Source organism: Corvus hawaiiensis, chromosome 11 (genome assembly GCF_020740725.1).
Source record: "Corvus hawaiiensis isolate bCorHaw1 chromosome 11, bCorHaw1.pri.cur, whole genome shotgun sequence".
NCBI lineage: Eukaryota > Metazoa > Chordata > Aves > Passeriformes > Corvidae > Corvus > Corvus hawaiiensis.
In genome coordinates, this window is record NC_063223.1 from 10,193,842 (window position 1) to 10,207,849 (window position 14,008).

Here is a 14,008-nt window from a genome sequence, read left to right on the forward strand (position 1 = left end):
TAAATATAATGCATCTGTTGTCCTAATAAATTCTCACTAGCCACTTCTCCTTGCAGAGAACTTTGAGAGGAAAACACCCTTCTAAATTTGGCCAGACTTTTTTTTTTTTCTGTTTGTTGCTACATTTCAGTGCATCTTGGTGGCAGCAGCCCAGGCCCTGGCTGGGTGTCTGCATGTACAGATCCACTGACTCGCAGGAATGCCAGCTGCTAAAATTCCCTGTATTCTGGGTTGCCTCTGTAGGCAGAGCATTACACCTGTGGTAATTATAACCAAAGATTCCATGTTACCCAAGGGAGACAGAAGTAAATGGTCTTATTTTTGTTCTGTGCAAAATTTGTATGGTAAACTGAGACGTTTCATGGCAAAGTCACATACTTTGTGAAAAACGGCAGCCTAGCAAAAATCACACAACATCCGGCAGTTTGGAAATTTCACTAAATGTAGCCAAATCTGAGTTTAAAGAAAAACAAGTAATTATTCTGATTAAAGGAGAGTGGGCAGGAGAAGCAGCTCAGTTTTTTTGTGGGTGGAGGGAGGAGATCACAGGAAGCTGAGTTATTCTTGTTGCCTCTTGACTTTGGAGAAGGTAGTTTGAAAGTGGCACTAAGTTGGACCCAAGAGTGCTAAATCCACACTCAGCTGGCAAGTTTGCCTCTGCCTGGCATCATGCTCTGTGTGATATTTGAAGGTACTGGTCTAGCCCTGAGCAAGGACCCCAGCTTGAGTTTTGCAGGCTGTTAAGCTGCATCATTTTCCAGGCTTTCCTCCTGGTTGTTGGGCTTTGCTGCTCAGAAAAAGTGATGGTTTGGTGCTTGCGTGGGCACCCTGCCTGAGTGGGTGTGCCATGACTGCCTGCTTTCCTGGAGCTGCATCTACTGGATGGGCTCCAGCTGCCTTCATGCATGGAGGCTGAGGCTCCTCTGCTCCCATTCCGCAGGAGCAAGGGATAGCACTTCACCACTTCGCAAGAAAATTGTGAGGATAAATGCAGAGACAGGGCAAGGTATCCAGACAGCTGACTGGAAACAGGAATACCTGGAGACAAGACAAGTGTTTGCTCTGGTGCTGATTTTGCTGCCTACTTCATAAACTCATGTGCTGGGACGTGCTCCGTTCCCCTGCAGCCCCTCCAGCAGCCAGACCTGGGGTCACATCGCAGCAGCAGGCGCTCGATGCCCTCCTCCTGCCCTTCCCTCTGTTCTTGCCCCCCGGCTCGGCAGCCCGGGCGCTGCCAATACTCGCGCCGTGTTCACCTCGGCAATTACCACCAGTCTGGTCTTTTGTATCGCCTCATTGTGCTTAATTATGCGCCCCCCCCACACACCATATGAGTGCTTCCACCCACTCTCACATTCTGTCTCACACATACATTCATTCTCTCATTCGGGACACATAATTTATTCATCCCAAGATGCAACTGTGTTCGTGTTATATTTAGGCTGTTTTAATGGTAGCTTTAGAAATATTTAAAAGCAGGTGAGCTTTTACACCCAAACAAAGATGGCCGGCAACGCTTACCCTAATTAAAAGCAGAAGCGTTGTGGAAAATCCCAGCCATACTCTTTCTAGACACTGTGCCTTATGCTACAGTGGGAAAAAGGTCTCTGTGGCCAGCTGGGCACTGCTCAGTTGGAAGAGTTGGCCCTGACGTCAGGGGCCAACCCACCTCCCACGCCAGGCAATGTGCACCCTGCTGCATGGGAAACCACAGACAAAGTCAATTTGGGGTCTTGCAGATCCCACCAGCTTGTGAGGACACCACGGAGTGCAGTGTCCATCTCTGATACCCTCCCTCCAATAGCATCTTCTAAAAAGGGAGGAAAATCAGGAAAAAATGATTTAGCTGTTCAGTCTGGGAAGCAGAAAAGCTTCAGGGCACTTCTGCATGGCATGGCATGAGCACACTGCCCCAACATGGTCTGCAAGCTCTTGCCAGCATCAGGGCCAGCAGAAAGGGGGAAAATAATAACTTTTGTTTTGAATTGACTGATGTGAGGGAGACACAAGTGAGTGCCCGAGAGGCTGCATATAAGGGCAACAGGGCTGGGGTGTGAAATGTGAACACAACTTTCCAACCAGCCCAGCCACAGGCATTCATGTGCAAAACTTCTCAAAAAACCCTCAGCCTAACAGAGTATCACAGAATGGTTTGGGTTGGAAGGGACCTTAAAAATCATCACATTCCAACCCTCCTGCCACAGGCAAGGACACCTTCCACTCTCCAGGTTACTCAAAGCCCCATCCAGCCTGGTCTTGATAATGTCCCAGGCTGCAGCATTCACAACTGGGGAAGAACACCATGGGCAGGACAATGGGAAGGGAGCAAAATTAGGGTCCTTCAGGTGCTTTCTTGTGTCTAGCTTGGTGCAGGCCCCTGCCAGACTCACCATGCCATCATGCCCCTGCTCCTGGAGGAGCTGCCATTGCTCCTGGGATACAGCTCCCAACAGGAGAGACGTGGCTTTGGAGACACGTGGCATCAGGTGGAGAGGGAGGCCTCCAAAGAAAATAACTATGTCTTCTTACGAACCCCATCTTCCCCCGCTCGCTGAAGTAGATGCACAACTCCCACACTATCATCTGTTGCTATTAGAGCTTTAGCAGCAGTCAATTTACCTCTCCAAAAAAAAACAACAACAAAAATACCACCCTTTTAGACAGGAAAGTGAGTTTCATCACCCTTTTCAACCTACTCAGCATTATGTTGTCCCAAGTTTTGCTGGAGATGGTCTTACAGAGTTTAAAGAAAAAAACAAAGACCTGAAAAGGTACTGATGGTGTTAACTCTCCTTTTGTTCCTTTTACAGGTGAAGGCTGCTTCCAAATACGTGGATGTACCTGTAAGCACAATTTAAACAACTTCTGTCACAGTAATTTGCATTGTGCTTTGGTTTATGGCATGTGTAGCAACCCACATTATGCATTAACAGCCAAGACTGAACCATGGGCCTTCATACTTCTAACATTTGAACTGGAAACGATATCTCCATTATGTTAATAATGAGCAGTTACCCTCTTATGGAGACCTATGAGGCTGTTTAGGCAACAATTTGCAGATGGTGTCAAAAAGGTACCATATTTATGCAATTGGCTTGAATCACATTTGAAAAAAAAAATGAGAGCAGTGCATTCTGTTAATTCTTCATTTGGACTTGTACAAATACAGTATAATTTCCAAACAAAAAGTCCAGACATGTTACAACTGAGCCAACACACATCTAACACATTAGCTAATCTATTTTATTTTTGTTCTTCTAATTGTCGGTTTATTTTACTTTTTTGGAAAATGACTTTTTTATTACTTTGGGGAAATGGTGATGAGCTAGCAACATGTGTTTGGGAAATTGTTAATGAAAATAATTTTTTTCCATTTTTCTGTAATTGGTGTAGGAAAACTGTACATCGTCTCCTCTAATTAGACCTTGATTCATAAGGAAAAGAGCCCTTAACGTTCTTAGACAGAGCACTTAACTTGCCAGAAATTTACATTTAAATTAAGTTGAAGTGTAATATATGAATGTTGGCTGGAATAAGGGGTTACTGTAACATTTACAGGCAGAAAGATCCTGAGCAACTGCAAATGCAAAAAAATAGATCTTAATATACCACACCAGTTCCTGCACCCAGTTAGACTGGGCAGTGGAAATGAAGAGCAACTCAGTTGAGTTTGTTGACGTGTATGTATAATGTGTGTATATTTAATGCAGGTGGATTGCTCTGCATGCTTTCATATGACAATGTGATAAATTTATCAGACATCTTGGACCACATCCTCTGCATTTGGTGTTTCCATCCCTTTAGCCCAACTTAAACATTCTCTACAAAATTATCGTATCTTGAGCCTAGCATGGAAAAGACAAACTCTTGAACAGTAAGAAGTGTTGCTTGGTTTAAAATACCCCAATGCAGATCTTGGCATCCTGTTCTCTTGGAGTAATAAAAACAAGATTTTGAGAGCAAAACTCAGAATTTATTTCTTGCCCTGAAAATGTGGAGATCCTTCAGTTGAAATTCCTAGTCGTTTCAGTGCATCTTAAATATTTAGTCATCAGAAATTTGAGCACAGAACAGTTATTTTAAGTAACTTCTAGGGCAAAGCATGTCCTTCTCTGAGGCCTCTGTGTTCCTGGAAAGCAACTATCTCCAGGGAAATAGTCTCAGTAAAATGCTATGTAACCTTTTCAAGCTTTTCCAAAAGCTTTGTACCTGGGACACCCTTGCGAAGTCTGCAGCAGGGTCTGCTCCCCTCCTCGAAGCCAGACAGATGCTCTAGTTCTTTGTGTAAATCAGAACAGAAAACATTCACCTGGGTTAGCTTTCAGTTGTTTCCCCACCTGGCCCTGGAAACAAAGCCATATTACAGTGGCTTCCTTGACAGCTTCAACATTTTTAATGAACTCAACCACCAGATCCACACAGCTCCCAGACCGGTGCAGAGGCCACCCCATGGTCCGTGAGCCACTGCCTTTCCAGGGGAAGGAGAAAGAAAAACCTGTTTGACTAGAGGACAGAGGGGAAATCCTGGTGTTGAACAGAAACCCACCACTTAAATCTAATTCCGCAAATGTTAGTTAAATCTAATTCTGCAATTCTGTTGCAATTGTCTGGGTACAAACCAATCCATCTAATCCTGCCTTGGAATGGGCATGATCAGCAGACTGAAAATTGCTTGGAAGTGTAACACTTGACTACTGCCACGTTTGTGTTGTCCTCATTGTTTTTCAAATTAATACCTTGTCATTGTTGCAGTAGGTGTTAAGAAATGTCACTGCCTTTCCAAGGGCCAAGCACTGGCCCTTTGCTTGATAATTGTTTGCTTTGTATTAAAAAACTCCCTTCCTACTGCTTTCCAAACTGTCCTCATTTTCACCCTGGAAATTACATGGATGTGTTAACTAACTTCAATTTACAGTGGCTGACAATCCTATCTTGCAGAGAAATGATACTCTGTGATCTGAGGTAAATCACAGTAATGGAAACTAATGACACTAGTTATTAACAAACTTACAATGTGCCACACAAATTTAAGTTTTGTGGCAGCTCTTGGAATGACTCGTGTTACCATGTTTTAATGGGTTACCTTTGAGGTAAGTTTGAATCCAATATATCAAGCAATGTGAACTCAAACAAGATTTTTTTTTAAAGTATTTTCCCATCCAGCTGCTTCAGTTCCCATTTGCTTTAAAGCAATGCTGTTATGTCCAAAATATTGCATACTTGTAGGTTACTCTTTAAAAATCAGTTAAATTCTGCAGAGAGCTGTTGAAATGTGACATCAGGTAAGTGTCCATCAGGTAAGGAAAGGGTGAATTGCAGAAGGACAGCAAGCGATGGAAGAGAAGAAAAAGCAGTGATGAGACTGGGCACAGACGAGTTGCCCCCTGCATCACTATTCATGTTTTTCTCTCTCTCTTTTCTTCTCTCCTCCATGCAGAAGCCAGGAATGGATGTTGCTGATGCCTATGTGACATTTGTCCGCCACTCTCAGGATGTCCTGCGTGATAAGGTCAATGAGGAGATGTATATAGAAAGGTTATTTGATGTAAGTAAATGCCCTCTCCTATTTGGACACCAAGCAGGAGAGACCCAAAATGTGACAAAATAAGACAGGAGGATAAGTCACATTTTGAGAAAATCTATTGGTTATACCTTTAAAAAAGAAATCTTTCCTTTCTTTCTGACTGAGGCTTGTATCTGCTCTCTGCCTGCTTTAAATCTCTACTCTAGTCCACTGTGTCTTAGTCTGTGTGTGGATTTTAAAGAAACAGTATCTTCTAAGAGAGCTCTTTAATCTGTTTAAGCTTGTGTAAATTTCTCTCTATCAGAACATCTCAGTCATTGTTCTTACTGTTAAAATTTGAGCCACGTTTTTGGCAGATGTGTTTGCTAAGGGTCATCTCTTCTGCACATTTTGCATTGTTTCATTGACAAGCACTGCAAATCTGACAGCAAATTAAACATACTAAACTTTAATTTTAAAAGCTATCAAAACAGAACTGATTATGAATGGACTTTGGTATAAAGGAGGACCATGTTGTGGTGCCTGACACTAAAGGTAAATTTGAGACATGGTCTTCCTGTTCAAGATGGCTGGTAGGAACTGACCCAGAGGTTCGCAGCTAATTTTCGGTTGGACAAGATCAGTTTATTGGACTGTGAGAGAACAGTGACCTGTGATGCCTGGGTTTTTTAGGCTTGGATGCATGTTAAAAGTATCTCTGTTTCTGTTGCTCTTGTTTTGTTACGGGCTTTCTGTCCTTGTAGCTGTTCTATAGCAAAGGTTTTCTGTTGATGACCATCCTGCAGCATTAGTGTTTCAGTGTCTCTAGGGTATTTGTCTGTATCTCAATTTTTGTTTGAAGCAGCTTCTTTCCCTACTTTCCTTCCTTCCATCTCTCAGCCGTGCCATGTCTCAATCCCCTGGTCTGGAACTCTAACAGCCTTCTGTGCTTTCTTTACTCACTCTTTTGCTTCCTCACTGTGCAGGGAAAGCTTCTTTTTCCCCAACCAACTTCCTCCTTCACTTGATACCTCTGTTTCTGCACATTACCTGTCCCTCAGAAACCTCTTCTTCCTTTACAATTCTCACTCTTTGTTTCACCAATATCTTACCAGATTAAAATGGAACTTATCTCTCATGTCAAATGTTTTATCACATTATATCAAGTGGCATGAATTAAGAGTCAAATAATCTTACTGTGTACATCTACTAGCATGACCCATACCCACTGAGAATGCCTCATTCATGCACGGAGCACAGCAGTGCCTCCTCCAGGCTCGGCTCGTGCTCACTCTGGGGAGAGTTTGCAGCGTGAGCACCAGACGCAAATCACCCATCAAGCAGGCATGGGGAGAAAAAACAAAACATAAAACAAAAGACTGTCGCTTCCATCTGCAGCGGGCCTGCGAGTGCATTGCTCGTTTGTGTTGAAATTTATTCCATGAGCAGTTAAATTTCCAGAGCTCATCTGGACTGTTCTTTTCAATGCCCACACTGCCTTTTCCCTCATGCTTTCCCTATGATTCACAGTTGGTGTGTTTGTACCCTTTTAGGCCATTATTTCCAATTTTCAAAAGGCTGTAATTAGCACAAATATTGATTTCAGTTTGATCCACTCATACTTGGTTTTACCAAGCTATATTTTAAACAAATTAACGGTTGACATGAACAAAAAAAAAAAGAGCAGCTACCTTGGTGGAAAGCAAAAAATGCAAAACCCTTCTTTCCCTCCCTGACTTCCTCCAAGTCTCCCTGATCCATGTGGAATTAAATAATCAAGGATAGGGTTTTTACATTGCTCTGCCTGTTTTGGCCTACACTGGCTGCAGGCAGGAATTGCAGCATGTGGGAGCTGTTCCCATTCCTGCTCCTATTCATGTTCCCATTCCTCTTCCCATCCCAGTGGGACAGCATTGGGATCTAACACCACTGGCATGTTTGCATGTGTCTCATGTACGTGAGTGTGTGCCCATGAGCAGGGCGAGTTACGGGGCGGTTGCTTTGCAAGGAGGGAGTGGATTGTACTGAGCCTTTGTCACCCAAAACTTGGAAATCTATTTTGAGCAGCCATGTATCTTCTTTGTCATGTTACAGCTGAAGGAGCTGTCTCCTGTGGTCAGCTCCCATCGTGGCTCAGGTGCTCCTGGTGGGTCAGTACCAGCACAGGGTTTTTACATGTGGGTCACCAGACCCCATTTAAGTTGGTTCTGTGTTCATCCATGTTCAAGTAAAGGCAGGAGCAAGTGCTTAACTCCATTATTGAGCTTAGACACAGCCCTGCAGCTCTTTGCCTCTCTCACCTAACCCAGCAAAACAGCATGGCCGTGGGGTCTTTAAGGTCCTTTGATCTTATTTTCCAATGACATTTTAGGTACTAACTACCTCTTTAATAAGAAAGAGAAGAGGAATAATCAAAAATTATATTTATGATGCTGAGTTAGAGTTGGACCTGACTTTGTTCCCTCTTCGCCCAGCATGGCAGGGGAGCAGTCCTCTTAGCTGCAGTTTCGCCAGGCAGTGAGATTATTAACACTTTCATTAACACATTTTATTAACACATTCTCAACTGGTTTAGTGCAGTGGTGCTGGCTTGCCCCAGCCAAATCTCAGTCCAGTTTAGGATGTTGTATGACAATAGAGGCAGCAGTGCCAGCAAACAGCTTAAACCTGCCTGCAGGCAGGTCCTGTGCACCCAATGGGGTCACAGTAGAGACACTCACAGTGTGGGGCTACATCCCCTTTCTTCACAGTCCTGAGGAGTGCAGGAGCAGAGGTGCACAGTGCAAGGTTGTCTATTGCACATTCCGTGGGGTTTGAACTCCTGGGGTATCCCTAATCCCCGCACTTCTCTGCAATCCTGCCCTGTGTTTCCATTTATTCCCCGTTTGTTTCCTCCCACGAGCAGAGGCTGCAGTGTGTTAGGCCATGTCCCCAGAGAAGCTGGGTTAATATGTCTTTTCTTGGCATTTGCCATGATTTCTTAGCTCAGAAACCATCTCTCTGCCCCTGCATCGCCTGACTTGCCCATGCCTACAGAACAGGGCACTGCTCTTTGGGAGATACTGGTGTTTGCGGCAGATTATTGTTATATTTCTGTGTGGTCTCTGTGTTAATCCTCTTAATTCTGCAGATTAGTCAGGATGGGTTTTCTCCCCTCCCTGAAATAGAGTCATCTTAATTTTAAAAATCTGTATTCTTGGGATCATTGAATGAACAGATTGATTGTGGAGTTCTGCTGGTAATCAAAACCTAACTAGCTTTTTGGCAGTGCTGTTTACTGCAGAGTTACATGACTTATTTACTTGGCCTGGCTCACTAATTTGATAACATTTAAAGCTAAAACACTGTAATAAGGCCCATTGGTAGAGAGCAATGGTAACAGAAGAGTTTCAGAATAGCGTTGTAGCATCCGATCCCTGCGCTCCTGTGCCTGGCTGGGTGCTTTGGGATTTAAATCCCTATGGTACTTTGCACACAATGCAGAAGGATCACAAACTCTATGTAGTGCCTGATAGGAAGTAAAATTTTTTCCCAGAGAGGGGGCGGAGTTGACATGCAGAATGGAACTTTTTATAGGAACAGTGAGGCAGAACCAAGTGGGTGTATCTTAAACAAGGGAAAATATCTTCAGAGTGATATTGAGTCTTTAGACCAACCCTGCAAAATTCAGGTTCTCTTTGTCTTAGGTCACTCAGAATTTCATAGGATCAGTGTTTATACATCCATCATTTTGTCTGTAGGCAGTGGGAATTTTACTTGTGGGGGTTGTCCCCTTTGGCAGAAGTTACTTCTGGATCCAGGTATGTGTGTATATCTTTACAAACACCCTTAGATACTCACAGTATAGGTTTCAACCCATCACAACATATGTGATCCAGAGTGTCTATGATTGACTAGTAGATAGTGTGAATGCCAACCTTTCTTCTTCATAAATTGGTAAACACTAATGTAAAACATAGGGTGACTATTTCCTCTGCAGCCACAGTGAGTAGCACATACACAAAGGGCTACTGAATGTCAGGTGAGCTCCCTGAGATCCTGTAAATTCCAGCATCCTGATGCAGTCCCTGAATAGTGCAGATGGCATTTTTCTCTGTGATGATTAATTCAATATCTTACTAGAAAAAACAAAAACATGCTTTTGATATGAGAGATCAAAACACCAAGAGAAGCTCCTAAGATTGCGAGGACCTAAAAAAAAATTAATTTCTTTTTTTCCGCCTTGTACGTCTTGAAGACACCAGCCCGAGAGAAGATCAGGATTAAAACAGATGTGCTTAGTGCTAGTTCATCTGCTTAAATCTAGCAGTCTCTGAGATCAGTGATTAAAAAGCCGTCTCTAACTTTGATGAAATCCACTGCAATGGTAATTCTGTGTCTCTGATCGCTGTCTTATGGGCCTCCTGTCTGCCTAAACCGGACATAAAAAACATTTCACTGGAGATGATACATGGATTATATGGGTCAATTATACACTTAATCTGCCTTCTGGGGATTAAGTGTGCATGGATTGACCCCGCGTATTTGGCTTGTCCTTGGCAGTTATCAGATCAGGAAGGTTGCCTTTACCAAAAGGTCTGGTAAGAACTTAATCATGCAGTGATACTGCCCGCAGAGGTGGCAGCAGCCACCGTGCTTTTTGCAGAAGGCAGTTTTACCACTTCACTGTCACTGTGAGTGTTCAGCTCCCTCAGTCTGTGTCACAGCTGGGATAGCAGACAGAGAATTTACTCTGGAAACAAGAAATGAGCCTGTTCTTCTCTGCAAGACAGAAATGGCTCTTAGTCTTGATGGCAGGCTGGGTTTGGCAGGGTCTGGCAGGTGTAGCAGGGAGGGCGCTGGGGAGACCGGGGTTTGCTCTGCCCTGGCCTGTCCTCGGTGCAGAGGAACAATCACTCCAGGTCCTCTCCCAGTGGCAAAGGTGAATCCATGGCTCATCAGCTAGAGCAGCCAGCATCTCCTTCCCGCCACCTTCAGGGAGGCAAAAGCCCCTGGCTAAGGCTCCAGCATCAAATCCTGTCCCTCAGGGTCAACTGCGTTGGGCTTTCGGGAAACCCCAGTGCTATCTCAAGGCTGATGTTGCATCTGGTGGATTTTCATGGATTTTGGGTTTCTTCCCTCAGCCAGGAACCCAGCAGGAGTGCTGGGCCTGGGCACATGGTGCAGGATTGTCGTCATGTTTCCAAAGCAAGCTGCCCTTGCTGGTATCTGACCTCTGAATATCAGAGATGATGAGTTACAAGGATGCAGGACACTGTGTGAGTCTCAAGACTTCAGCAAAATCCTTATACACATTTCCAGGAGCCTGAGTGAGCATTTGTCACTGGAGGATCCACAGAGAGCTCAGCATATGTTTCAGTACCTACACATTCGGAGCCTGATAGCACACCTGAGTATATTGAAAAAATACAAAACACAGCTAGATCAATTAATTCAGCAAGTCCTCTGCAGACACTGAGGCATTAGCTTATTCTTAAAATCAAAACTTTTGCCCTCAGCAGGGTTACTCACTTGAATTCTGGCAGCTCCTTCAAGGCGTGCTTGTAGGATCATGGCATCTCTTGCTAGACCGCAAGCCTTACACGGCGCAATCAAATGCCAAAACAGAGCCCTTCTCACCCTCCCTTCTCCTTCCCCTCTTCGATCTCAAAAGCCTGGTTGTGAGTCAGTGGAGCTACTCACTCTGAGTTAGAATTACTCACAGGAGGCCGGGTTGCAGGATCAGAGGAAGAACGGATATCAGGCTGTGCGCTGGGCTCCCATCTCATATCTGCTTATAGCCACACTCACTGCTTTCTCTTAGACAGACAACAACCTGTTTCCCTCCTACACAGCTAGACTGCTCATTAGGGCACTAACTCTCTCCCACTCCCATCCTGATATGGCCTCCACTGAGCTATTTCTTCTGCCTTGTTTTTTGCTTTTTTTTCCCCCCTCTCCCCGCTTCCGGAGTGAGTTGTGAAATGAAGACAATTAGGCACATTGATCTCAAGGGAGCGCAGCTTACCTTTTCCTCCCTGTGCATCTTTGGAGGAGCCAGAGCTGGCTTGGCAAGGCTCAGACCTGGACCTGGAGTTGATCTCACTGCAGGACTTTCGCTAGTAAAAAAAATTAAATTATGGTGGCAGTTGTCAGTATATCTTCTAGGGGACAAATTCTCTTTGTCCTGAGAGGGCATAGAGTACACTGTCCTGCTGCCTCTTTTTCTCCCCATGTGCCCTCTTGGAGTCACACAGGAGTGGGGAGAGGAGCTTAGCACTGACACCATTCCTTGGAGCCCTTGTCCTCTGATATTCCCCTCCATGAGCTTCACATGGCCCAGGCATGCATTGGTGCATGGCTTCCTGGCTCCCCCTCAGCAAGGCTTCTTTCCTGAAGTGCTCATTTAAGTAGGCTCCATTTAATTTATTTTAGGTAGAGTCTTAATAAAATAAATCCTAGATCTGTCACTGGATTTTACATGCTTGAAAGGGGTTTTTTCCCCTCCTAAATATCTTTATCAGAACAGCTTTCCGTGTTCCAGTAGACATTTGGTTGAAGACAGTTAATTTGATTTCTTTTCCAGAGGAGATTTTCCATTAATCATTCTAAGAAGGCAGACTGATTGCTCCATTACGTTAAGGTCAGCATAGGCTTGCTAACATCATCTGCACCGTGCTTTTGAGCATCAGAGATTTGTGTTTTGGGGCTGGCATTGAGTGAAAGATCATTTATTTCCTGGTAGATGTGAGTAGCCAAGATTTTGGGGAAGCAGGAGCATGGAATCCTCCATCCAGAGAGAGCCTTTTTCTGAGCAGCCTCTCTGCTCCCTGACCAGGAGCTCTCTGCACATTTATAACTGCGGACAAGTTACACGGTGCACTCTGAGCTGGAGCCGCCCTCCAGCTAAGTTTAAGGGGCTGTAGCTAATTGCAGCACCAGTCCTGTGGGTCATCAGGGAGGAGAGCCTGGAGGAGCTGGTGAGCCGCAGCCCACGCGGGTCCCACCTGTGTGCAGGGGTGCGAGGAGCGTGGGAAGGGCCGAGACGCCCCGGTGCCCGCAGGTGTGCGGGGCTGACCCGCTGGGCCAAGCCGGCGGCTTTGCTCCCTCCCTCTAGGCTGTGCAAAGAGCCTTTAAAAGAACTCTCAGTGCACACAGGGAGAGCCAAAGGCCCCTGCACAGACAATGACGAATTGTCTGATTCCAGCAGCGCCTTCAATCCCTCTTTTCCTTTTCTCCCCCTGCATCCCAGCCCCACACAATTGCTGCTCTGCCAGTGCCAGCCAGCGGTGCGTGCCAGATTAGCCATCCCAAGTCACTTTGGTTCTCTTGATCTGCGGCTCTTTCCTTTCCCGGTGCTCCCTTAAACCTCACCCTGGATGTATGATATCAGCATTCAAAAATGCCTGGTGGGACTCGGGCAGGGAGCACGCTTCATCTGGTGTTTAACCCCAGGAAGGATACCAGGGGAACTGCTGCAATCAGGGCCGAGATATCCAGCCAGCCTCTAGCTACTTTTTTGGAATTTGCCCACTATAAAAGAAGCAGATGAAGTTTGTCAAGTCCCACTTAATGACAGCTTCCAATTTAAACTGATAACAAGTGTAATGAAAGTATACTATAGCATGTGTTGCTGTGCATCTTACTGAGCAACTCTGCAGCCAGTTTTACCATCACTGCCTCACACTAACAGGGCTCTGGAATCAGGACAGAAAAATATTATGTGGATATTGTATTTTACTAGGCTGCTTTATATAGAAACTCAGATTTTAACATGTCAACTTCATTTCTTTTTTGAAAAATGGAAATAAGCAGAGAATATTTTATAGGTTAAAACTGTATTTGAGAACAAGCATCTATACAGGAGTGGTTTTGTGTGTGTGCGCCTTTATACGTTTTTATGCAGAAGCTCTTTCATTTAGGAAAAGGGAGGTCTGCAAATTCCTGCAAAGCAGCAGGTTTTTGGGGATTTAATTTGGCAGTTCCTAGTGAATGCTGTGCACTTTGCAGAGCTGTATCTGCAGTGAAGGAGAGAGAGCTCAGCACCCAGAGCCCACCTGGCAGTGTGCCCAGGCCCCCACTCTGTGTGCAGGGCTGTGGGATGCTCCATGCCAGAACAGCCTGGAAAGGCAAGGTCTTCCAGTTCAGGGGTTCATGTAGCCAGGACAGGCTTTACCTGTTACCTAAAGGGAGCATTTTCTGGAGGTGTATAATTCAGTGTGTAAACAGGATTAGGACTGTCCAGTTTCCGAAAATGAGGCACCTGCTAAGGCACTCAGGCTGCAAACCCGACAGGTTAAAGCATGGGATGCCCCTGGTTTGAGGACATTGTGGATGGGAGAGAATTTGGGGGTGGCAGCTGGCTTCCTTCCCAGATCACTGTGAACACCATCTCCTGCACCCCCTTGCCATGGACCAGTAGTTGTTTGCACAGGGGCCTCCCCTGCAGTTTTCTCTGCCCGCTGCCCTCCATCCAGCTCTGAGCAGCACATGGCCTGGTGGGTCTGCCCTCCTCAGAGTGAGTGC

General features: G+C 45.2%; 1 protein-coding gene across 31 annotated transcripts in view; it reads left to right on the top strand.

Moving 5' to 3' along the window:
• Positions 1-14,008, top strand: part of CADPS (calcium dependent secretion activator) — a 210,941-nt gene that overhangs the window by 182,705 nt on the left and 14,228 nt on the right. For all 31 annotated transcript variants that reach the window (XM_048315787.1, XM_048315790.1, XM_048315795.1 and 28 more), the window contains 2 exons: positions 2,811-2,843; positions 5,438-5,545. In XM_048315787.1, the coding sequence (XP_048171744.1) occupies positions 2,811-2,843; positions 5,438-5,545 (141 nt within the window). The remainder of the gene's footprint in view (positions 1-2,810; positions 2,844-5,437; positions 5,546-14,008) is intronic.